General features: G+C 40.2%; 1 protein-coding gene across 1 annotated transcript; it reads right to left on the bottom strand.

Annotated features, from left to right (window-relative positions):
• Window positions 1-223: 223 nt before the first annotated feature.
• mdfi (MyoD family inhibitor) lies at window positions 224-20,416 on the bottom strand. Its single transcript, XM_034533455.1, has 4 exons — window positions 20,266-20,416; window positions 9,882-10,019; window positions 1,169-1,513; window positions 224-477 (listed from the first exon to the last, which is right to left on the bottom strand). The coding sequence occupies exons 1-4, from the start codon at window positions 20,414-20,416 to the stop codon at window positions 224-226; spliced, it is 888 nt and encodes a 295-aa protein (XP_034389346.1).
• Window positions 20,417-27,231: the final 6,815 nt, after the last annotated feature.

Here is a 27,231-nt window from a genome sequence, read left to right on the forward strand (position 1 = left end):
ACTGCTCTCAACATCCTTTGCTTGGCAAACCTTGTAAGAAACATTGGACATAGTGTGGAGCCAACTAGGCCAGCCAATATAGTGTAAACCAAGGATCCCAGGCAACAAAGACTGGATGAAGTGCTTCTCTGCTCTGATAAGACATAGGTTAAAGTTGTTCCTGTGTTTGTGGGAGTGTGTAGCAGACATCTACTTTGCCCCCCTGTGGTGGTGGTTGGGGCCCTCAGGAAGAGAAGCAAAGGCTGCAGCACTCCATGCAGATCTCAAGGCAGTCTGCAGACTCACAGCAGGCGTCGATAATGCCACAGTCCATGTCACAGGGCAGATCACAGTCGCCACACTCCTCCGACGCACAGCAGCAGCAGAAACATGAATCGTCCCCCGCGCAGGAGCCGCAGGTGGCACAGTCCAGGACGATGTTACACAGAGTTAGAAACTCACAAAAGAGGCAGGCCAGAATACAGTGAACACAGCAGTCTGGAGAGAAAGAGTCACAGACAGAGTGAGTTTCTCAAGAGTCACTACTCATGAATATATTCTGATGGAGCCATTTTGTTTTCTAATCTGCTTTTCTTTTTCTCCTTTATGCAACATTTGTCCTTCTCTATATGCTTTGGATACATAAACGTATATATTTACATGTCATGCCAATAAAGCAAATTACAATATAAAAAGGAAACTGAGTTTGTCAGAAATGCTGTCACTATGATAGGTCAGAAATCATGAAATATGATTAGTTGTTTTTTTTCAGTGCCAGATGGCATTTAATAGGGAGTAAAATATTTCTGGTGGAAATAAGTTATCTTTACCTCAAAGCAGGAATGGTTAAAGGAATGACAAGGTTAACATATTTAAATTGTTGCCATCCTGATGAATTTCTCTTTTGGCTTGCAATTTGTATTTTTTCAGTTGGCATTTACAATTAGTAAAGATTTATAAATATAATTGTTGAGTGGGTTCAAAATACACTCTTCAAAAGAACCATTAGTTGCTGATTTTACAGTATATTATATAAACCATCAATGCAAACATAACCCTTTGAATTACAAAAGATGTGCAAAGAAGAAGTCTGATCCTCTGGCAAGACATGTGGAATAAAACTTTAAAGTTTAACCTATCCCTCCCTCTCCTGCAACCACCAGCCTCTCCGTCAGTTTCTGCATCTCACCGTCCTGTGCTTCTGTGGGCATCTGAGAGCTATTGCTCTTGGAGCTGCTCTTGCTTCTTTTGCTGCTCTGGGAAGTGATGGAGGGGTTGGACTGTAATTTCTTGGTGTGTTTGGGTCCCGCTGAAGAAGACGAGGATGTGGATGAGCCGCCTCTCGGGAGGGAGCCGAGCTTAGGATGAGGGCCTCCGTTCCTGACCCCGTTGGACTGGAGGGTGTGCGTGTAATGCGTACAGTGCGTTTGAGAAGAGTGTGTGTGGTGCTTGGCTCCGTTGCGTAGTTGGCTGCTGGGCTGTGTCCGACATGGCTGGGTGTGGTGGCTGAGCGTGGATCTGGCTGCTGGTTGAGCTGAAGAGGGACAAAAGGACATCCATTTACAATAAGCTGTGGACAATAGCGTGGGTGACAGTGGGTCAGTGGTTAGCAGGTCTGTCTTTCAATCAGAGGATTACCAGTTCAATCCCCGGCTGTGCTAGCCCTCGTTGATGTGTCCTTGAGCAAGATACTTAACCCTGAATTGCTCCCTGTAGCTGTGTCTACGGTGTATGATTGTAAGTTGCTTTGGCTAAAAGCGTCAGCTAAATGTAATGTAACAATAACCATTTTTAAAATGATGCTAAATAAATTCAATTCGGATCAGTGGTGTTCCCATTATTGTGTTCAGGTCCTACAAATTATAAAATATCCTCTCCCATTAGGTGTTGAATTGTAGTATATTGCACAGCTGTTACAGTTTTGATCCCCCCTGTATGACACTGTATTCTAACAATAACATTTTGCCAGCCATTGATTATTGATACGATTAATCCTTTTCTCTGATACTGTACTCATGACATCTATTGCTTCTCTCCATCTGGGGAGATGGATCCTCCTCTGTTGCTCTCCTGGAGGTTTCTTCCCTTTTTTCCCTGTGAAAGGTTTTTTTGGGTAGTTTTTCCTGATCCGATGAGAGGTCCAAGGACAGGGATGTTGTATGTGTACAGATTGTAAAGCCCTCGGAGGCAAATTAGTAATTTGTGATTTTGACTGAATTGAATTGATAAACAAGCCAAAGCCCAATGACTTTCAATATGCAATATCCAATAAAGACAAGCAGCAAATCATTGGAGAATTTGGAACCAGAAAAATGTTTAACTTGATGAATTTGTTCAGTGAAGAAATTTTGATAAACAATTGAGTAAACAAATTCAGCGCTTGTTGTGTCGCACTCTACTGTACTATAGTACAGTAGAGAATATGACTAGCTGTTACTGTAATGTTGATTCTTTAAGATGAGTCTATTTATTTATTATTGTCATTGAATGACAGGTTTCCATTTCTTTCCGCATATCCAGTATACACTGAAAACACTGTTAGTTGCTTTAAAAATAAATCCCTTTCTAAAGCAATTTCAATTTACATGTGGGACAAGACCTACATTCCTCTTCTTGTGAAAAAATGTATTCTGAAGTTCAGCTGAAGCTAAAATGAAGCCTCAGCCCTCTGAATCAGTCAAACCACATGGGTATCATCCAAAGTTAATGTATTCTTTCTACCAAATCCCTTTCTGAGCGCAGTGTAGGGGCAGACTGAAAGACTGTAACTTGGTAAAAACTTGTCTAACTCAGACTGCTTTGGCTGTACTATGGAATATATTTTTACACGGAAGAAGAGACTGTAGATTTGACCAATTGGGCCAGTATGGACAGGAGGAACAATTACATTACAGTCAACAGCAGTAGTGTCAACGTACATACAATCATGTGAGCATTGTCGTAAGTGCTTGAGCAGGTTTGCCATCATTTGTGGATAATGCAGTGGATCACTGTACAGCTGAGGCACCCCTAAGTGTGTGTGTGCGTGCAGAATTGTGCTGATGCGGGAAAGCTCCGGGAAACTGAGTTCAATTACAAATCCCAGAGCTCCGTATACTGAACTGACCACTGATTCTACATCTCTAGACTCTTGCATAACTATAAAGAGACAAGAAAAAACTGGAGAAATTAAATGTAAGAGAGGAAGAAAGGACAGTTTCTCACTGTAAAAGCCCATCCTTTTAATGCCTGAGATTTTGGAAGAATGCAGTTTTGATACCACATATATAGTATCTACAAATGTAAACACTTGAGAGCACACAACGTTTTTAATTCATTCAGCAAGACAGATGGAGGCAGAAAAGACCACCTTGTCTGCCAAACCAAACACACACTTTGAAAAGAAGAATAAAATGGAGGCCTAGTTTGTATATATTATGGTAGTATTTAATACCATCCTATTGAGGTAGCCCAAACCATTTTCTTGACTTGAAAGCAACTGGTGTCAAGAGGTGTGGTGAGAATTACAGTGCAGGGGAGAGCACAACAGAGCGTGGTCCTGAGCTCTGGCTATGAAACACAAGTGGCAATAAAAGCGTCAGTTCGATAACCACTCAGAGACAGATAACCCATCCAGGCCTGTTTTGATTGGCTGATGGTCGTGGTCACACAACCAATCCAGTGTTATTAAAGATTCTTTCATTCAGCATTTTATAACTTTGCTCCAGATGTTTGGCAGGCTGCAGGGCCAGTATGTGTGTGCCTGTGCATTAGTGTGTAGGCGTGTATGCGTATTCAGGGCAATTGAGAAAGACGGAGCCATACTTTCTCATCTAAAGTATGTCAAAAGTCAATACCTAATGCTCTCCTATGTCATGTATTCCTCTTTTTTCCTACAAAACTGCATCTCCACCTTTCTGTCTCTCTGTCTTATTGTGCTCTCTTAGCCTTTTGCACAATACTGTATTTTAATACTCTGAGATGGACAGAATTTAGGTCGGAAAGCGAAGAAGGGGATTAGTGAGGGGAAGGAAACTGCACACTTTGTTTGTCTTCCCTCTAGGTCTGTATTGTCGTGTGTGTGTGTGTGTGTGTGTGTGTGTGTGTGTGTGTGTGTGTGTGTGTGTGTGTGTGTGTGTGTGTGTGTGTGTGTGTGTGTGTGTGTGTGTGTGTGTGTGTGTGTGTGTGTGTGTGTGTGTGTGTGTGTGTGTGTGTGTGTGTGTGTGTGTGTGTGTGTGTGTGTGTGTGTGTGTGTGTGTGTGAGAGAATACAGTACATAAGCGGATCTGGCAGGCAAACGGCCAGACAGCCAGAGAGAGACTGGGAGTCAGGACTGTCTCCAAACAGAGCTTGAGGTTAGGCCCACTCACACACAAATATATGTATGCAAGGACACGTGCGGACACACACTCATGCACATGCGCACACACTGAAAAAACACAAGGTCCCTTTGTCTGAGATCAAGAAAGCAGGCTAAGGGAGAAAGATTGAGTGAGAAAGAGAGAAAACAAAGTTGAAGAAATGGGTTGCTGCTTGTGCATATTTGGACCAGGAGGAAGCATGGGTGTGACTCATAAACACAATGATTCAGCAGTGGGAGCTAGTTAAAAATAACAGCTAATAAAGAGCCAAATGACTGTGATTAACATGAGACCGCGTGCGTGTGTGAGGCTAACCGGCAGCATTGGTGACTGGGGGTCTTGCGACCTCTGTGGTGTGTGTGTATGTACATGTAGGTCTGTGCAGATGTGTTTGGTTGGTGAGCGAGCATGAGTGAGTCACCATCAGTTGAATGCAGCAGCACACACTTTGCACACCTCTTCCTTCTCTCCTTGTGTCTCTCAGATACCATGTACTTACACACCTCTCTCCCAGATCAGAGATCCGCTGTTCACCCCTCTCCCTCGCTCTCTCTGATCCTCTGCTGGAATGAGTCACCAGAATGACTATGAACTCTGTCTCTATTCCAGCTGCTTTATTCAATTCAGTTTATTTTGTATAGCCCATTATCACAAATTACAAATTTGCCTCAGAGGGCTTTACAATCTGTACACATACGACCTCACATCGGATCAGGAAAAACTCCCCAAAAATAAAAAAAGGGAAGAAACCTTCAGGAGAGCAACAGAGGAGGATCCCTCTCCCCGAATGGACAGATGCAATAGATGTCATGTGTACAGAATGAACAGCATTACAGAGTTACATAAACACATTACATGAATATGACAATGTATGAATGGAACTCCAATCCATGAAACAGAAGGAGGTAGATAATTTATCCTACCATCTCCTCTGGTGAAGTAGGTCAAAGTGTTGAAATGTCTAAACTATAGACATGAGATCAGTCAAAAAAAGCAGACATTTTCTTCTTTCATCACATCAATTAAAAAAAAAATTTATTATGGATGGTGGAATCATCAACAACTCTGCCTCCTTACTAACTTTACAAAAATGTACATACATGCTTTTAGTGCTTTTTTGCATTATTAAGAGCCAAAGTATATGGGTGTCCAATCAAATATGTTCTGCTCACAAATTATGATTGCTTGCAGTGTAATTGTTTTGTCAATGAGGATACATGCCATTAATGATGAAATTAAAACATGATGTGGGCTTGAGTTGATTGGCGCAGCTTCACAATATTTGCACAACATTTCAAAATCCTCTAACTCCTTTCTCAAGGTTTTCTCGCATTGTAGCATTGTTTTTATTTGTGGGCCAAAAGTGTGAGGATGGGAAAATGATACGTTGCTGCTTGTTATTTAAAACATTTTTGGCTGCTACACGTATATAGAGCTCCAACCAACACTAGAGTGTTAATGAGGCTTGTTGAGTTGCACCCATTCACTGTATTGGAAAAGTAAGATAAATGCATTCAAAATTAGGTGTGAGCACGACAACATTGTGATTCACAATATCCCATAATTCAATTTAACTCTACAACATTTTAGAGACTTAATGTTCGTCCTACAACATTTATAAAAGTCAATGTGATCTTGATGAACTACTGTCGTCAGTGGTGCTGCTACGTTTACTATATGTTTAAGTAATTTATGCAGCCAAGTTAAAGATACCAAAGCCTGCAAAACATCCCACACCTTATTTGTAACTACCAATAAAAGACTGTGGTGAAACCTTTTTCCAATGTTCATACTGACAGAACATACAATATAATTCACATATGCTTCATCCCAATAAGCAAGCTAAACCATGCAATTAGATGTACAATAGCCAGATCTGATTCCATTGTTTTGGCCCCTGACGATGTATCTCAGTTAAGTATTTGAGGAAATGTTAAACCCAACAAATCCTCAATTGCAAAAATTGAATACGTACAAACCACAAATTAAGTGTTTACATACAATAGCCTGAATATAAACAAACTATTCAAGAATCAAAGGTTCGACGATTTCAAGTTTTCTGATGTGTTCATGCATGCACATGTTTGTGGTATTCCACAAACATGTGCATGCTATGCTATATATTTATAGCAGGGAAAACACAGTTGTGCATGGGCATTACTCTAGTACATTTCTTTGTTTCTGTGCTTGGATGGAAACATTAAATATTACATTAGCCGATGCAAAAGAACAACGGGCCTAATACTAATTCTGCAAAAATACTTTTTTCTTGTGGCATTTTGACATTCAGAATCACTATATATTCCCTTGAACCCAGCTGTTGGAAAAGCACCCCCTTTAAAATGTTTGCAACATTTGACTCCTTTGCGTGAAGGTCTCCTGATAAATGAATGGAAAAAGTGTGCAAATGTTTCAAGAAGAGGGTTAGGCCTATATTTTGAATAAAAAAGGAAAGGACTGCGGATTTGTGAGAACAACACAGAAACACTAATCTTTGACCTGAGACATCAACCAACCACCTCATTCACAATGGACTCCTGTGACATCACATCCCACAGTGTCACCATTATTTGCACGAGACAGAACATGTAAACTATGTGTGCATGTGTATGGAAAGAGATAGTACATTCAGAGTAAGACAACCTAGACAGACATTAAATGAAAGAGAGAATTAAGGCAGAGGAGCAGAGATAGAAAACAGTTTTAGCACAGTGACTGGTCTCTAATTAAAGGCAATATCACAGTCCTGTTAGATTTTCCACCAACAACATTCTGTACACTCCTCCCCTTTCATCGCTTACACACACGTCCATGTCCTGATTCCCTGATGCATAATAAAGGACTGTCTTCTCTCTGGTTCATGTTAAGATCTCATTTAATGAGGATATTTCAAATAAAATTATTTTGTCAGTGATGAATTACATGTGTCATAGGTTTCTTGTGAGTCCAAAAGAGTGTGAACATGTGTGACTGTGACGCCAAAGACGTGTATTCATGATATCACTGAGAGTGAGTTTGTGTGTTTGACTCAGGCCATAAAACGCACACACTCACATCTGTTAACACCTCTCTGTGCACATTGTTCTCAGACAGCATGTCACAGGCCCAGAGCCAGACACATACTATAGCTCTGATGTCATCACTGCGAGACAGAGCACACAGAATGAGGCGATTTTCATATACACCTGAGAAAGTTGAGAACTTTCACGGTTTACTTCATGGTTCAAGTCCTTTGAATGCATGTGTGATTGTGTAAGTTGAAGAAGAAGGAGACTATGGATGAAGGGATGAGGCATATGAAGGCAAATGGAAAGACAGTGAGGACTGGTGTTTGTGGCGGTACATTTTGTCCAAGCCTGCTGTAGCTGCATAAATAACCCTCCCTGCACAGCATATGGAGCTGGTACTTTTCATGGTTTTTATTGGGATGTAAAATAAGGCAGGGAGCAAATGGCAGACTGAACATCTAATTTCAGCTTGGGCCTGAATTAGACAAACATAGCAGACAGGACAGGTAGAGGCACAAACATAGACATAGACAGAGACAGCAGACACACACACCCACTCAAAACAAACTGAATTCACCTACTTCCTGAATGAACTGCTGGTTATTCAGTTACGGCAAACTTGCTATTTCCATGGGGCAGGTTTGTGTGTTTGTAAAGGCTGGCCCTGGATTCCTGTGAAAATGCTTTGTAACACTTGCTCAGGTTACAGGTTACCCAACCCTATTACACTACTCTTTTTCTGTGAATGACAGGAAGGGCAGATTTAGATCACTAAATGGCATTTACATTGTTTTACCAGTGCTTTTAGGTTAGTGGCTAAGCATCCAGACAACTTAGCTAGAAGTTTGTGGGTGTTTATTATTGCGAAGCTCTAGTTCGAAAATTAGACTCAGATCCTACTCATTTCAAACTGGAGTGAAAGCAAGGAAATTATATGTGGTGGGGTAACGACATAGCGTGCTTACGTAACCTTTGGCTTTGCTACAGAGAGTTGGAGTGACTGCACGTCAAAGAGAGTGAAAGAGAGTGTCTTTGGCTGAAACATAACCGTGGGACTAATAATACGAGGGAGTGAAATGGGTGGTGGCGTTTGGTGATATGACTCTGGAAGGAGAACTTCCAGGTGTTGTAATGGACCTGGATGGCGTCAGCAAGTTAGGGTGGAGAGTAATGACTGGACAGCTGTATATTTTGGGAAGTAGTTTAGACTTGAAAACCTGAGTGTAAATAAAAAAACACAATTTGAGAGAGTCATTTCTCCTCCTGCAATTGTCTTACTTAAATACAACAGTGAATACCCATAAGAATTTCTTAAAGCAATTAGAAATGTTATTGGAGAGAATATGTCAGAAAACAGCATCACAGATTAAAGAATAGAGTACAACTTCTGCTTTCTGTTGCGGAAGTAAGAAAACCTAATTAAAAATCACATTGACATTTTTAATAATGCAAATGACAAAAAATACAGCTCTCCCAAAAAATACTTAAATGTATGTTGTGTGGTTTAGTTCTTCTGTCTAGACAGGGATTGTATGTTTTACAGAATTTTGTAATAGTAAGTTTGTTTCACATATTAGTTTAAAGCAACCTTTTTCAAACACTTTCCCATTTTCCAAAAGACTGTTGTGGGTTAACATGAAAAGATCAACAGACTGAAGCCAGTTGAGTGATGAACTATCCGAATAAACAGGGAGGGACAAATTGCAGAGATGTATTTCTTCAGGCATTCTTTGCATTAACTTTTTTTTTTCCTTCATTTTATTCATAGACAGTGGAGAGGTGACAGAAAATGAGGAGTGAAAGGGATGGATGGCTTGAGACAACAGGTCCCCAAATCTGACTCAAATCAAGGATGTTGTAATAAATTGGTCACCATTTTAAACCCCTAGGCCCCAGAGATTACAGCTAATATGTTGGAAAAATGACACTCGTAACATGAATGTGGATGAATATCATGGATAAGGAATGGCTGTGCTGGAAAAATACGATGGGTATTAGTTTTTATGAGAAGCAAGTGCTGTACTCATCTACTGTTTCTTAAAATATAGATAGAAACCCCTAGAAACACATGTGACTTTTTCATGAGAGAGTGCATTGAGTTCAAGCCACTAGTGGAACCAGCTAACCTCAATATGACAGGACCTCAACTCACTTTTGATCAAATTGGAGACTCTTTGGGGCTATTTATTTTGATCTTACTGATACCAAGATTTCCAAGGAACCCTAAATAAGTCAAGTAAATTCCACAGACAGAGAATACAATGCAGAATAAAGAGCAAAAGAGGAGGAAAGATGTTTCATTTAAAATTGGGTTATTTGGGTGCTTGTAACCAGAAATTAGAAACTTAACCTGCTTAGCAGAGAATGTAGATATTCTCTCTGTATGATTACCTGACCTATTTCTTCAGGGTGTGCAAATATATTTGTTTAAGGTCAGGACAATGTGACTCATCAGACCAATGATTGGTAATGGAAACAAAACTCTCACCAGCCTCGCAGAGTGTGTGCCTCCATGCGTGTGTGTGTGTGTGTGTGTGTGTGTGTTTTTACTCACATCTGATGCTCTTGTTGGGTGTTGTAAGCTCCGAGTGTGAGAGGCTGCTGCTCCACTTGTCTCCATCATCGCCTAGCAACTTTTCTGGGGTGCCGTTTAACCTCAATATGAGGGGCTCAGTATAAGTGTGGGCCACATCTAAAAAACACACACAATTACAGATACAATAAAAAAAAAAAGGTTTTCTGTAAGACCACAACGTTTTATGTTAGGATTATTTTTAAGGTTTTGGGGTTCAGGTTTTCTTGAGTGTGTAGGTTCTTTTCTTGAGGATATTATCAGGTATCAGCAGCAAGGTGTTTTCCCACTTGTAGTAAACGTGTCTACTCCCATGTCATTTCCCATCCACTGGCACGTAATAAATGTAAACAGAGTGGTTCTGCTGACTTCAACAAAGCAGAAGATTTTGTCTGTATGTGTGCACTCTGTCCTGAACTTGCATCTGGAAGCAGTTAAATGCAACCCCTTGGGACTGTTAAGGAGTCTATGTGCATGCTTGTGAAACCTGAAATATGTGTGGGTCTATGTGTGTGTGGCAATGACTGAGAGTGGATGTATGTGTGTTCAAAATGAACACATAAGAGGACGTACACATAATATACATACTGTAAAGACATGTCTGGGTGTTTTTTGTGTTCACCGGTACCATGCAGAGCTCTAATGTAGCTGTTATTATGCACCCATGTACATACATACAGAGGCCTTCAAAGCAGTGCAGGCTTGGGCCTCTGAGAGGTGCAGACTCATTCCTGGGCAAATGGGAGCCAGCTGGGTTTGATAAACACACACACACACACACACAAACCAAACCTCGTCCTGTGCGTGGACTCAACACTTCCCGGTTATGTTTATTTACTCTATCCACTCTCGCTCACTTCTCTATCTGTCCTTTCTTTCCTGTCCCCTGCCTCTTGCACTATCCGTCTCCAGTTCACATTCCCTCTTTACTCATACAAATAAATTCCTTCTCATATTTGGCATAACTCCATCGATTAATTCCCACTTTTACAGCTAAACATACACTGTTTAGCTGTCAATGCACAGGTAGCTCAGCTGTAGACAGAGTGCTTCGTATGAAGTGAAAGAAAAGAGGTCAAACTTATTGAGGCAGTGCACAGTTTAACTACTGAAGAGAGGACCAGTTTAGTTCCTATTTACTAAGATATCACGCAAACTCAACATTCTAGGGCTGAGCAATAAATTAATAGTGAGGGTATTTTGCTATATACAAATGACACGATTCTCGCACTGTATTCATACATCACGAGTCAAAGGAATCTGGGAATGAATTTCATCTGCAACTTTTTGATAATTAATTAATCGTTAAAGTAATTTCTGCTATTGCCTATTTTATATAATTGTAAACTCTTAATTCTTGTCCTTTCCTGACAATTGAAGACGTCTTCTTAGACTCTTTTTTCATTGTTTTTTAAATTTGTATAAACTAAACCAAACCAAACGATGAATTAATAAATAATCAGCAGATTAAACAATAAGCAGCTTCAATTGTTTGTGTTCTCTGTAAAACACATACACAGAAACAAAAAAAGTAAAAAGCATTTGACTATGAGATGGGCATGAGTTTTACTGGTTACAATGTTATGTTTGGAAAAGGAATTCAATATGACATACTAAGAGATGAAAATCTGCTATATTCATTGCAATATTTCCCCCATGTTGACTACACCTACTTAAAGTTTTGTTCACTTATTGTATCTTTAATTTCTTAGAAAACAAAGTATAACAAAGCTACTGGTATGAATCACTTATGTAAGGTGGTCTTACATTGATGAAGAGGAACAGTGTTTTGAGCAATGGAGGCATTTTTGTGTGTAATGGGATCTCTGTGCGTGTGGAGGAGATGTGAACAGGACCTGAAGGGATGGGAAGTGCTTCCTGTGCTCACACACACACACACACACACGCACACACACACAGACACACACATACACACACACATACCTACACGTACACACACACGCATACACACACGTATGCCAATGTTACCTTCCTATATGTAGTACTAGGTCTCTCCACACACACACACATGCTCTTGCACGTGGAAGCCTTTTCTAAGGCCCATGTTGTATCTATTAGTCTCAATTAGCCAGCTTCAGATATGAAAGCCACTAGTGAAAATATTTGCCCTCAACACTGCCAAATGTCTATTTTAGGTTATTATAGGTTATGCATGTCACTGGCAAAAAGTGCACATGTCTGTCTATCATTACATCCATTCCCCCGTCCGTCATTGTTTTACTTCTTTGTAATTACTTCGGATAACACTCTAAGAAAATATACGCAAGAGACAATATATGTAATACACCAAAGGCCCAGCATGCCAACAATACATTTAGTCATGTATTTTTGATTTTCTTTTTAAATATCATGTTTGATATTCCTATAATCAGTTATCAATTAACTCATGTACCTATACACGTTCTATGCAGCTAGTATCCATTTATCAAATTATTAAGGATGGATCATGAAAAAGTAATATTTAACTATGTGCTGGCAGGCAACAATTGACTTTTATGATAGAAGACAGTTGGCAGGTTTTTGAAAATATCGAGATTAGGAATATAATTCAAACAAAAAGCGCTTTACGTCGCATTTAACGGTTATACTCATCTGCTTTCCCATGATGTTTTGTTCCCATTCTGTGGAAGCTGCTTTTAGGAGTAATTGTGTCATTATCAAAGCCAAATGAGAGCCCAGCAATAGTAAACTACAGGAAAGGAAAGGATGGTGTAAGGTTCATGACTGCACAACAAATAATTTTAAGAACAATCCATCATCTGAGAAACACATATTTAGCAAAATTAGCAAACATTTGTGCATACTCCTTGGAAGTGTGACAGAAGTCTGTATTGCTGCCCATATTGGAAAAGGACACATTAAAGATACGCAGTAAATACGTACAGCAAGTATCTCAATATCTGTTTCACACCTGCACATGCTTACTGGTCAGCTGAAGCACTTTATTCTTCAGTACAGTAGTTTGTTATGTATTCTCATTTACACTCCTGCTCCCAATGGAGCACTATGGGTTAAAAGGTCTGGGGATTCAAAGCATTCTCTCTGTAAACGTTCAAAACCACGATTGTTGGAGCTAAGCACATCCCCACCAAACCCCTTGTGCCATCCAAGCAGGCCTTCAACCAATTGTATGTTGGCGTCAGCATCAAGCCACCAAACCGCTCAACCTCAGAGACATTTTTTTTATCTGAGAAAGATGAGCCTCTAATTCAAATCAGACCAGAGCAAGCAAGAGCCGCCGAGGAGATCTGGCTGTGTGTTTACACATGTGGGTGAGTATGTGTATTTGTTTTTGGATGCTTGGCTGTGTGCGTGTGTGCTTCATGTAAATGCGAGTTTATAAATTGGTGTATGTACACGTGTCAGTTGGCCTGAATGGGTGATCCGGAAGAATTTCTCTAAACAGTTAACCATTAAAACAAAAACATATGGATCATGAAGGGCAATGGTTAGTATAAACACACACATATCCATTTGCCAGCTAAGTGAGCTGGCAAATGGTGTGGCATATCCTGAATCACCTTCCTTTTAATCTACCTCAACCCTACCTCAACCCTGTTTCTACAACTTCACTCGTACTTTTTCAGAGGCATTTGCAAAATAATTAGGTCTCTTAGGTGTGTACATCTCTTTGCCAAAGACATACAGTACATGTGCCCCCCACATGTACTGTATGACACTATTATTCAATCAAAAGAAACTTAACTGACAACAAATTTGAAATTGAATATTTATGAGTCACTTACTGTTTATTGATACTGAAATGTGAGCATTAGCTGCTTTACTCTGTTTTATATATCATTGTAAATATGAATATTTTTCGGTTTTAGACTGTTTGGACCAAACAAGCAATTTGAAGGCTCAGGGAAATTGTGATGGACATTTTATTGAGATAAAAAGATAGGATAAGGTTTAAATATGAAAAATAAAATATAAAAATAATATAATCTAACAAATGTTTTATTTTGTATATATATATATATATATATATATATATATATATATATATATATATATATATATATATATATATATATATGCAGCATGTGAACTATACAGTAGAGCCACTATACTAGTAGTAGAACAATACTATGAAATAATGGAGTGGAATACAATACTACATAAAAGCATTCTATACCATTATCCAAACCGCTTATCCTATTTTATGGTCGCGGCGGCTGGAGCCGATCCCAAATGACATCAGGCAAAGGTGGGGTTCAACCTGGACAGGCCGCCAGTTTATCGCAGGGCACATATGACAGACAACCATTCACTTTCACACCTACGGGCAATTTTTGAGTCTTCAATTAACCTGAGTTTAAGCTGCATGTTTTTGGAATGTGGGAGGAAGTCGGAGAACCCAGAGGGAACCCACGTTCTCCCCGCTGTCACGGGGAGAACGTGCAAACTCCACACAGAAGGACCATCCGGGATCGAGGATCAAACCCCTCTTGCTGTGAGGTGACAATGTAGCCCCCACAATAAAACATATCATGTTAAATTACAAAAGCACAATCGCAATCTGTTAGTAATATAGTATTGTTAATAGGCATGCGACAATATGAAAATGTCATGCCACGATGTCCTGGCCATAATAATCCCAATAATATACTAATAATTATCAAAATATGTTTTAAAACTCTAAAAATGGCACGGAAACATACATTTCACTGCATCACAGAGGACAGACATCTTCAGAAAAAAACTAACAACCAGCCAATCTTAAATAAGATAAATCATAAATCATATGATCCCTCTGCATGACTAAAGGATTGTGAGTCCTGCAGTTTTTTTTCTTTTAATCATCCTCTATTTTTCACTTCTCTATTATGATAGGGAGCTAGACAGCTTTTTCAAGTCATTTATGAAAGGATATTCCCGATTATCCCGATAATATAAATGTGTTTCTGTTGCTGATCTTGTATCATATTGTTATATTTAGATGTAAGTAATATAATGCAATGTAAAATTAAATAGTGTTAGATATGTTAATACTATTTTTTTGTACTATTCTCTGACATTTAATAAACTAAATAATCAATACATCTATTGTAAAAACAATTAGCAGATCAATAATACAAATGATCATTACAGTTGCAGCCCTACTTAAAGTGCAATATTCAGGCACGCACATACAAAAGTGGGTGCAGACCCTGCTGACTCATCTCTAAAAGCATAAAGGTAGAGATAGTAGTCGAGAGAATTGGAAATAAGATACAATGAGAAGAGGTGAAGAGCAACCAAGCAGAATAATGTTCAGCAGAGCGTAGTTCATGGAACTGACGCAGTAGCCACTCTCTGGCCAGGAGTAATGGCTGCAACTGATTGAAACCGCACACAACTGCTGGGGTTCGGACAAGCATGAAGGAAAACACAAAGAAAAGAACACATAACTTCAGAAACGATCCCTTAACATCTCTCAACAAATATACATACTCCCGTCCGTACATGCACACGTACAAAGAAAAAGTAAAGAAGACACAAACACACACACACACACACACTGCACAAAGGGGCTGTGAGAGTGCAGCACTAGTAGTATGTCAAAATTCAGAGCTGCTGAGAGAATCAAGTAGTGTAAGCTCATTAAAGACAAAGACTGTCTGCCGTTCAACTGTTAAGTAGGAATTTAATTGTGTTACTTTGTCTCTGAGAATCCTCTGGTTCATAGGAAAATATGCTGTACTGCAACATTTAACACAAGAAGCCTGAAAGAAAGACACCATCATCAGAACACACACTGTACTGAAACCAAGGACAAACAGTTTAACGGTCATAAAAGTAGAGAATAAACAGAAATCCGACGGATGTTACACTCAGGAAGAGCGTCAATCTCAAAGTACAGTGGCAAATATACTGTATATACTCTGCTCTAATGCAGCGGTCCCCAACCTTTTTTTAACTCATTTTCTCTCACTTGTGGGTTTGCTATAGCTCGCTAGCTTTTCTCAAGAGGTTACTGATACGTAATACATGACCTTTTGAGATGTGTGACGTATTCGTGACCTTGTGAGAGGCTAACGCGTCTGTGCATTGACTTCGCATGGGATCCACTCGCGCGAAAAAAGTTTGGTGTGAACGCAGCATCAGATGCACAGACGGATGTATCCGGTCCTTTTTCAAAATAAAACATATTTACGTCTTTGATAAAAAAGTCATTCACTCGTTCTGTGCGACCCGGTACCAACCGACCCATCCGCGGCCTGGGGGTTGGGGTCCGCTGCTCTAATGCACACAATGTCAATTATAGGCAGATGTTGAGTTATTGCAAATGTGAATGTGATATATTGCTGTCTGATTTGTATTAGAGTAGTCTAATTCATCAATATCAGCTTAATCAACAGTATCGTTCAGGCTACCTAACACCTCTTCTACAACTGTAGACTTGACACTGGAAGAGACAACAACCACACAATCGAAGGGGTGACCATCCATACTGTACAGCAGTGGTTCTCAAACTTGTTCTGTCACGCCCCACTTCGGAGGAAGGAAAATGTTCATGCCCCAACAAAATTGTAACAAAATGTTTTTTGTGACTCCTCCATCTGTGCTTTTTCAAATAATAGAATAAAGAAAATTGCAATCACTTTTAATTAAATCAGATTGCTCCATTACACAAAAACAAATAAAAAGTGCAATCACTTTGTTAGAACGATGCAAAAAAAGTTGTGCAAAAAAGAACTAATATTTGGCAAATAGCTTATTGTGGATGCAATTAACATGTTTTACACTGAATTCACTCAGATTCTCAAAGGAATCAATATTCCCCTGATCGAGTCGCCTGTCCCACATCTCCAGCTTCAGAGTGAAACCGCTAAACTTTTCTGCTGAGGAAGGTGCTGCGCCCCACAGTTTGCAAACCACTGCTGTACAGTAACAGGCCCCTGGCTCAAATGTCTCAACAAGACAGGCAGTTTGCTGGATGGTTAGTCCTATCACATCATGCTGACACTAACTGTCAACAGTAAATGACATGGGTTATGAGGATTTGGATAGTCAGGAGTTGGTGAGAGTAAGAGTGAGAGAGAGAGAGAGAGAGAGAGAGAGCAGGCCACTAAAGCAGCAGCAAGAGTTTATCAAATATGTGCGAGGTGAAGAAAAAAAAAGCATGCTCAGTTTTGAGTTCAAGTATGCTGTAAAAAAAATGCCTCAAACTGCTCCCAGTTTATTTCTATCTATGTGAGAAACCAAATTAGACACAAAACTCAACAAACCTCAGGGACTAAAGAGGGACACAGAGGCAAATATGCACACTGGAGCTCAGAGAGAGATCAAATAAATGTTGTAGACAGTAAATTGTAAATGTTTTATTCTAGACAGAATAAAAGAACGCCGAGAAAAACGGATAAAGAGACAGCAGCAAACATCTAAACCTGTGAAAACAGGTCAGTGACAAAAATATATTGACAGTTAATATCTAATAATATATCCAGGGCTGTATTTGCGGTCCACATTGTATTCAACAAGATACATTTTCTACTAATCATTATTGCAAGCTTATTCTGTTATGACAAAATAATTACACTTTTGTATTGACAGCTAATGACAAATAATGACACACTTCTTGTACGTCACATCACTAAAGCTAGAATTATAGCTCTAGTGATGTGAAAGTTGTTCTCTTTCAAATTGCAATTGCAACATAAAAAGAAAAAAACCTGCTCATCCCTAATACAGAGAGTGACAACAAGAAATATAAGCAGAGACCAAAACAGGGAAGTAGGGTAAAAAAAGAGTGAGAGATATGTAAGTGATGAAAGAGAATAAGGGGAATCAGCATTTCAAGGTATATTTGGAGTCTCAAACGGACAGCCTCATTGCATCTTCATGTCACAACAGCGAGAGGCACACAGCTATCAACACGCTGAGCAGAGCTTAATTCAATTACAGCAGAAAAGACTGCAATCCAAATGTAAGGTGACAAGAGGGCTAAAACTCTCACCGAACTCATCTGATGCATTGTGATTTGCCGGCTCCCACTTTGATGCATTGTCATACTTAAACTATGCCTCAAAAACTGAGCACAGTAGGAATCAAATCAACCTGACTGAACAGGATTATGATTTGTTGCCTCCAATTGCGTTTGATTGTACAGATGTTCATAGTATTAGCTCATAGTTTGTGACGGGCAAGCATCTACTGGACACACAATGCGTTGAGCCTAAAGCATCAATTAAGAGAGTTGGGCACGGCGTGGCAGAGATCATGCCAATTTGTCCCTGTGACAAAACGTGATACTGCAACACAAATCTACCACGGCACAGAAAACATTATAAAAAAACAGATCGTAAAGATTTAGACTGGACACAATTATTTGTATTATGTGCATTCTTAAACCTTAAAGGGTTATGTATTTAGCCACTTTTTGAGCGTCTTTATAATGAACAAGCCGTCAGGATCATCATCCACATTTCAGATTGGTCACATAGGTTCAGCATATTGGAGAAAGTGGTTGAACAATCAGGATTAAGACTGGGCATCTTCTTATATAGCTAGCTAGCTACCAAGCGACATGCATTGGAAAATAGCAAAATAAATATGACGACAGGTGTGGATGACACTTACACAGATGTCTGAGTTGTTGTTAGTCAACTTACAGGAATAACAACTTTTAAATGTACTTGAATTTAATAATTTGAAAAAAGTCAAGTTTATAGGTTAAGGAACTGTCATCGCCGATTCCATGTCAATTACATATGATGTAGTTGGGATTGATATGTCTTTTGCTATTGATTGTTTGGGGTAACAGGTACAAAAAATAGCATTGCACATTTGTCATGAACTGTACAATGTGTCTGTAAACCAGGAAGAAAAGTGTTATGTTGTGTGCGGTGGCTAAGCAGCTTCAATTGGAATAAAAGAGTGCCATCTTGGAGCCTTTTCTAATAAGGCATCCATCAGCGAAAATGGGCAAAAAGATTCAAGTCTCAGTTAGATCTATGTATGAGCCTGTTGTGTTGTTCCAAAGCCCTGCACTCTGCAGTCAGAGGGATGGGTGGGGGTTGAAGCAGAGTGCTGAAAGCAGGGCCTTGTTGCCCTCAGTAGTAGCCTGACCAATCTTCTCCTCCCCACCCCTGGCTCACCTACCTACCGTCAGCATACTACACACAAACACTCACACACACAAATTATACCAGTCAGCCAGGCAAGCTGTCTAACTTTAGTGGGAGAAGCCACAGTTGTACTTTGTGTTGGCTGCCCAATGAGCAAGCACAGGTAAAGTCAGCACAGCCACAAGAACATGTTTAGGCACACACCTACAGTTTAGTAAGTCTAAAAGTCTTTGCATCATTAAATCTGATGCTGTACTCATCATGGTGAACCTTAATGTTAGCTGAGAACAGAGATGTGCATGTGTGGATTCTATGTTTTGCACATTCAACACAGTAATTAAAATAGATTAGGTTTTGACTTAAAAAAACAGACAAACCAAAAAAAAGTTTTAGTGGCAGATTTGGCAGTTTTACATGGAAACAACCCACTTAAATATACACACTTCCATAACCATTTACCACACCTTCCCCAATTTCTTCATAGGGTCTGCACTCTGATCTAAAGTCAATGCTGTCCTTTTCTCCCTGAATGTTGAGGGAACTTGACTCATTTTGGCTGATCCTGGATGAGTCATTCAGGCATAATACTGGCCTGAGTTGGTCCATGTTCCCTCCTTCCCGGCTCAGTGTCAGTCAACCTTACCATGACCAATCACACAAAGGGGAAGGGTCATTCCCTAATTCCCAAGAGTCTCATTGCGGCCTTTTAAGCGTTCCATAGAGATGAATTGGTCCTGAACCCTCAGATCATCCAAGGCGGTATGGTATGTCCCCCACACAGACCGATCACCTCAGTACACAACTGTTTTTATCTGTCAGTGAGAAGGCCTCTGACTTTATGAGTCACCACGACATCCACCAAAAACACACAATAATTTTTAGGGGGTTCAGTGGGAGTCACTGGAACTCAACAATTAGTAATTAGTGTGTAAAGTTTTAAACATAACAATGACTCAAGACTATTCCACTCTGGAAAACTATACACCCTTTCACAAAGGTGAACTGTTCTTTTCTTTTTGCGGCAAGGAAGGTCTCCTATATATAGCTTGTAAAGAAAGGAAAATATGTTGCATCCAGCTATATACTATCTCACATATTGGCAAACTTTCTACTTAATGAGGTTTACCTACATAAAAAAGCAATTTATGGATTTAATGGTTTAATGGAACTTTGGGGGAGTAGTTATAAACACGAGCCTATTCAAGTCTTGTTCAGACCCATCACATAACTAGCACACCAGAGTTGGAAGAGCGGTTTGTGTAGTCTGTCTGTTTTTGCAACCTCTTCCTTACCTGGACTAGGACAGGGCTTTGGGTTTGGGCAGCTGTTTGTGCACTCTTCTGTTGAGGTTACGTGTGAATTGGGTTGTGGAGCTGGTATACTGGGATCCCCCTCATCAGGTGGCTCTGGGGAGATGGCAGGGGCACTCCTCTCCTCATCCATGGGCGTAGGCCTGGCTCTTATGGGAGGAGGTGGAGGGGCCAAGAAGTGAGCCTAAAGCAGAGAGAGGACATCGCCAACAGTATTGTTTTCAATATTCAATATTGTTACATTGTTAATAACAATTAATTAACAACAATAAACTATATTTTTTGATTAATAATAAACAATTAATTAACAACAATATTCAATATTGTTACATTGATTGATAGTTTATTGTTGTGTTGTCCTGGCAACGGGGACACTGCCGAAACTTAACGCCGCTCCGTCTAGAACTGTTTTTATTTGTTTTTTTTCTACCTTTTTTACAATTTAACATTCATTTAAATTATTTTTAATTTTATTTAACAGTGTAGCCATTCTTCTGACTTAATTATTCTGCAAATCTTGGATTATTTTTTATTTTGTGATTGCCGTTGGCTCCTGCTCTCCACCACTGCGATCTGGTCAACTGGCGTTGGCTGGCTAGCCAACAGTCTCTTGCTGGCCGGCGGCTACCAACGAGCCAGCCGACTCCCTGCTGGATGCTCTCCACCGCTGCCGCCTGAACAATCCTGGACAACTGGCGTTGGCTGGCTAGCCGACAGTCTCTTGCTGGCTGGCCGACGGTCTCTTGCCGGCCGGCTGCTGCCGGCAAGCCGGCCGACTCCCTGCTCCATGCTGTTGCTCTGAGGCTGGTCGCCTCTCAGCGGTCCTGGTGCTCCGGTGGTCCGGTCCGTGGTTGGTGATTGCATCCTCCCCGGCTGGCATGGTTCTGCAGTGTTCCACCTCACAGCTCCTCGGGCTCAACGGCTTCTCTGCTCCTCCGTTCGTCTCGGCCATCGGGGCGCTCGGACTCCTTCGTCGGCCCCGTTGCATCCACAGAGCCTCCCGCGTAGGGTTTGTTTGCTCCTGGCCTGATCGCTCCACGCTTTCCATCCCCTCCCTCTGGTCGCCCGAGCGCATCGCTGCAGCTCGTCATCACAACAACAGTCCCCAAGAGCGAGATGGTGGCACATAATTAGGAACTGTTACAGCTCCCCCAGCACCCTCTACTCTTCCTGCTGACTCCACTCCCCAAAACCGGACTGGTACACCTTTTATTACCTCCAAGATGTCGTCCTTTTATGCAGTTCTTTGGTTCCCCTATTTTAGTTTGTCTGTTCTGCTTTATTTTGTATTTGTAATTTTCTATTTCTCTATTGTGTTCATTGCCTATATGGCATTTTCTCCTTTTCCTTATGTATTTTCTGAAATGTTTACTTTGTATTGATGTTATGTTTTACATTGCTTCTATGTAGAGCACTTTGTAAACCCTGTTTTTAAAGGTGCTATGTAAATAAATGTATTATTAAATGTATTATTATTGATGTTATCAGGGGTCATGTGAAAGACTTCTCATTATCTTTTTAAATTGAGCAACAAGTCAACATGTCGTGCTTAAGAGAGACAGAGGTGTAATCAGGCACAACTTGAATTGGTCCTCAACCCTCAGATCATCCCAGGCGGCATGTCTCCCAAACAGACCGATCACCTCAGTACACAACTGTCAGTTTTCGGGGTGTTCAGTGGGAGTCACTGGAACTCAACGATTAGTAATTATCTGTGTGTAAAGTTTTAAACATAACAATGACTCATGTCAATGTGCCTAATCATAACCTACTTTTAATGAATAGTGTTTAAACTTTTTAAACCTATGTTGTGCAAAAAATAACAACATGGGTAGTATTTATAGCAAGGCAATATATTTACTAATAACATCAGATAAAAAGATGACAGTAACAAAAGAGGGAATAAAAGGTCAAATGTGAATCTGAGTCTGATTTAATAATCCCCTTCAAGAGTTTGTTTTTGTAATTTCGAAAACATGTAATGATATATTCAAGGTTACAAAACATTCCTCAAGTAGTTTGATGATGATGATGATGATGATGATGATTACAATTAAAACCACGAAGCTATAATACTTAAATTATTATAAAATTACTGTTATTTTGTATATAGTTTGTTGGCCCAAGACACAGTTCTTACTAAATGGTTGCTCAGCGACATATAGGCTTACCTTACTTTAATGAGGTCACGTGGGTTTCATCTAATACTTTAGATAGGAGACAAGCAGGCAGAACAAGCACCCAGCACGTTCTCTTCTCATCATTAACACGGGACTAATTGAGTGTGTCACGTGCCAATGTATGTTTGGCGTGAGCCAACCCAGCCAGAGAAGCTCAGCTGGACAGCTGTTTGTTCGCTCCCGTGGTTTTTGCTCCGCACTCGCTGCCCCCAAAACATTTGACAACCTTAAACTGAGTTTTTGGTGCTTGATGAAGCGAAGTTTAACGAGTTCATGAAACATTTATTCACCCGTAAATAACTACGGTGGGCTTAGTTTTTGACAAGTTTGACAAGGTAAAAAGTGTAAAGGAGTTTCGGGGAGAAAGAAAAATACATTGCAGCGCAGTCATTAACAGTGCGGAACTTCTAGCTGAAATGTAGATGACGTGTACACGTTGTTAAATAGCAATATGTACCTTTCAAGAGAAGTGTATGCTGCGATTGAAGGTATACATAGTATATGCGTTACTGTACGTATTCTGTTTACATGTATTGCATGTTTCTGCCCAGCTTTACTAAACGAGACTCTGCATGCTCAGACCGAGCTCAGCTGCAGTGTGGCGATCATTTCTCTGACTAGATTGTGCAGAATAAGGCGCTCTGATCTACAAAAAACGCACAGAAAAAAATGACTCACCTTCTCTCTGGCTGGAAACGGGGCAAACAAACCTCCGGCTAATTCATTCTTTCACCGCTACAGGTGGACTTCTCGGCCTTGGAGACCCTCTCCGTCCTCTCTTCCTCCACTATTTCCACCTTACACGAACGCCAAATCTCTTTTCGGCTCATGTAGATGCCCAAAACTCCCAATGCAATGCATATTTCTCCAGCGAAGATAGTTCTCTCTCCGCCTCCAAAGTTTCTCTCTTCGGCTCGCCCCGTCCTCCAGCAGACCAGATGTTGGGAAGTGTGTGTGTCTCTGCAGGCAACGCGCTGACTACTCTTTATCTGCACTGCAGGGTTTCCTCACTTTCTATTATGTTTCTGCAAACAAAGCCCAAATAGGCTTCACCACCGTCCCAAACTTCTTTTTAAATGAGCAGTGCTATGTCCTATGTAGGCTACTCGATCCCTCCTGTCTCTTCATTCACACAATAGCCTACTTTGACTCAGACTTCTGTGCTGCAGCTGACAGGAAACTACAGTCAGCAGTGATTGTGCTTCCTCCAGGCTACAAACTAGTTGGGCTGAACTACACTGTCATATAATTATCCCCTTAACCCAAACCAGGCACAGCACTAACACAGGGCAGCATTATGAGCCCAGGAACCATATGTTTTGTCCTTAACAATAGAACAATGTAACAATTGTATACTCACTCAAAATCACTTATATGTAGCATATATGTGGTGCTCAGCTATAGTCACAATTTTAGACAGGGTTGTGTACCTAAACTGCTAAACTGTAACCACTGATGGAGTCACTAAAACCGTCCGCTGGTATAAATACTATAACCGTAGTCAAGTTTGACTGCCTCGCACAGGCGGGAGCGCTGTCTTGTGGCTGCGCTAAAGCGTCACACAAATATGATTCTATTCAGCTTGCGTAATTTGTTATGTAAAAAATAAAAACACTTAATGTAATTACGGCGCTTCAGTAATTATTTTAACTCAAACAACAATCTTTTCCTGAACCTAACTTTGTATTTCTGTTGCCTAAACCTGACTAAGTATTTCACAATCTATTCCTCAACCTAACCAAGTAGTGTTTTTGCCTAACCCTCCTTGTTCGACCCGCAGGTCTGTCTCCGCTCACAGCTATAGGCGTTTTCAGATGGGAAAAGGCTTTGGTGGACATGGCACCCAAAGAGGTCAATCCACAAAAACAAATTTGAGGGAGGGGGAACAAAAACTAAATCTTGTTTAGGGTCACCAAAATCTCAGGGCCTGCCTTGATTTTAGCTATATCCATGCCATTGTAAATCTCTTATACTAATATAATAACTGTAGGTGTTTGCAGGGTCAGCATTTCTTGTCTCTCAACTTTATAGAAACTGTGAAAACATAAATATTACTTGTTGAGGAACTATCTAGTAGCTGTGTCACTGTTTTCAGTTTATGTTGTTGTGCTCACGAGACCTTTTAATATTTCGTAGCACAAGACCAAACAAGGTCATGACTGGTCAAGAGTCTTAAAACCTGAATGTGAATCTGAGTCTGATTTAATAATCCCCTTCAAGAGTTTGTTTTTGTAATTTCGAAAAACATGTAATGATATATTTAAGGTTACAAAACATTCCTCAAGTAGTTAGATGATGATGATGATGATGATGATGATAATGACGAACAGGAATGACAAAGAAATGCAAGAAAACACATTCCCACCATATACCCTATTTGCCATTGACATTCAATTCAATTCAGTTTATTTTGTATAGCCCAATATCACAAATTACAAATTTGCCTCAGAGGGCTTTACAATCTGTACACATACGACATCCCTGTCCCAGGACCTCACATCAGATGAGGAAAAAGTTTCACAGGGACAAAAGGGAAGAAACCTTCAGGAGAGCAACAGAGGAGGATCACTCTCCCTAGATGGACAGATGCAATAGATGTCATGTGTACAGAATGAACAGCATTACAGAGTTACATAAACACATTACATGAATATGACAATGTATACATACAACAGCTGTAATCAGGCATGTGCACAGACATTTTGGTAGGCAGGTGATCAAACAAAAGAAAAGGGCACTAAAAAAGGGCAATACAAAAAAGGGCAATAAAAAACACAGTAGGATATTTTAAACTTATATATTTATTTTTGTTAACAAACTATCTCAAATCAAATTGAATAAATAAATGAATAACAGGCAAAAAGACAAAACAAGGCCATATTGTATAACCACATGCAATCAAAACATATTCTAACTTAAAACTTATCAAAACTCTGGATACATTAAAGGATCTTCACAAGAGCATCCTCCTTGGTGCCAGTCTCTCTCTCTTCATTATGTAAGGTTAGGGCCCTAAAACTTTCTGAAGATTATACGTATATGTTATCGTGACCTCAATATTATCCAAAACAACCAAAACCGATCTGTGTAAAATATTGATATTTCTTATGTTTTACACAGGGGAAAAAAGCCTCGGGTAAAATTGACCCCAAAGAACACCGTTGTCCAGCTGTCCCCAATAAATTAGGAAAAGTCATGAAATATGAAGCAAAAAAATGATGTCAATCATTTATTTAGAGACGTTAAACATTGAATGGGGTCAAATTGATCCCAAAGGTCATTGGAGGGTTAAACATGACAAACGTCATTAAACAGCTGGACAAGGCTTTGAAATCACAGATTTCGTGACTTTTTGTTTTGTTTTTTTAGGAAACATCGGACCAGTTGCGACGTAATGTTTTCAGCGGCGCTAATGTTGTGGTTAATTTATCACCAAACAACGTTGGGGGATTGCACAAACACTGTCATTCCCTGTTTGTCTGATGCTGCGGGTCAGAGAAGAAGTAGGCTGCACCCGTTTGGCGGCGCTCAGCACTGCGTGAGCACTAAGTGGAGGAGGAGGAGGGAGGGGCGCGGAGGGGCATGTCGGGTCGAAACTCACAAGAACTCAAATAAATGCCCCGTCAGATATCAAAACATATTTGGGGGGAATTGATGACAGAGTAATTTTTATTCTTAAATACTGATGAAGAAAAAAAATTGGGCTCCAGCAGAAGGGGCACTTTTCCCATCCAGGACAAAAGGACAGGTGCTTGAGCACCACTAGGGGTCTATCTGTGCACGTGCCTGGGCTGTAATAGTAACTTTTCATGTCAAAAGCAGAGGTACTGACCCAGATTTACCATGCATCATTCACTGAACACGTAAATGTTTCAGTAACTTCAGTGTCATGTGTATCAAAGGATCTGGGCCCTATTTCTCTTACGCGGCTAATGTGTTTAGCAGGATCATTTTGCGGATGAGATTACACAAACCAGGGTTTTCGTTTCCTCCAAGCAAGTTTGGAAAAATCACCATAGCAACACATCCAAAAATTTGAACCTGCTCCAGCGCAGGCTCATTCAGTCTAGCTGGATAATCTGGCCACGCCCCCTGAAGAAAGTGGCAACTCACTTCCTCATTGATGAAGGAGCGATATTAGTTAGATTAACGTTTTATAGGTAGAGAGTTCTTCGAGATCACCAAGATCCGTTATCACGTGATGTTGACTTCCTATACGAGCGCTATCAATTCTGCCCACAAGGAATCATTTATTAAAGACTTTCTCGAGCCGTACATTGAACACGAAACGCCGCAGCATTGACTGTCTCACAGACTGTATGCAGAGCCTTACATTGTGGTACATTGTTCTAGTGTTGGCGATGCAGAACATCGGGAAAGCCGCTGTATGCCGTGGTTTTGGTGGAACTCATGGATGTGTTCATTACGTTCCCTGGCCATCTCCGTGTAAATGCAATAAAAGTTATATATGGTCATCTCCACATACATGAATATACATATATATATTATCTACTTGTTCTGAAAGAGTTGAGATAGTTATTTGTGTGGCTATGCGAAGCAGCAGGCTCATAGAGCCTTGCTGCAGCAAGCCACACTGCATGTACTCCTGCGGGCTTATTAGTTGGAATGCTTCAGTAGTCCAACTATTGTTCTTGTAATCTTTCTTCAATTTATTCCTCTACTATTTCTTCCGTACTGTTGAGTTGTAGTGGATTTTATATACACGTGCACATGTAGATAAGAGAGGTTATGTTTTAAATTAATACAT

Source organism: Cyclopterus lumpus, chromosome 5 (assembly GCF_009769545.1).
Source record: "Cyclopterus lumpus isolate fCycLum1 chromosome 5, fCycLum1.pri, whole genome shotgun sequence".
NCBI lineage: Eukaryota > Metazoa > Chordata > Actinopteri > Perciformes > Cyclopteridae > Cyclopterus > Cyclopterus lumpus.

Excerpts from the sequence above, each read along its gene's own strand:
- mdfi (XM_034533455.1), bottom strand. The coding sequence starts at position 20,416 with ATGGATGAGGAGAGGAGTGCCCCTGCCATCTCCCCAGAGCCACCTGAT. Across the intron at positions 10,020-20,265 it reads AAAGCCCTGTCCTAGTCCAG|ATGTGGCCCACACTTATACT; the intron begins GTAAGGAAGAGG and ends TGTGTTTTTTAG. Across the intron at positions 1,514-9,881 it reads ACCCAACAAGAGCATCAGAT|CTCAACCAGCAGCCAGATCC; the intron begins GTGAGTAAAAAC and ends GTCCCTCTTCAG.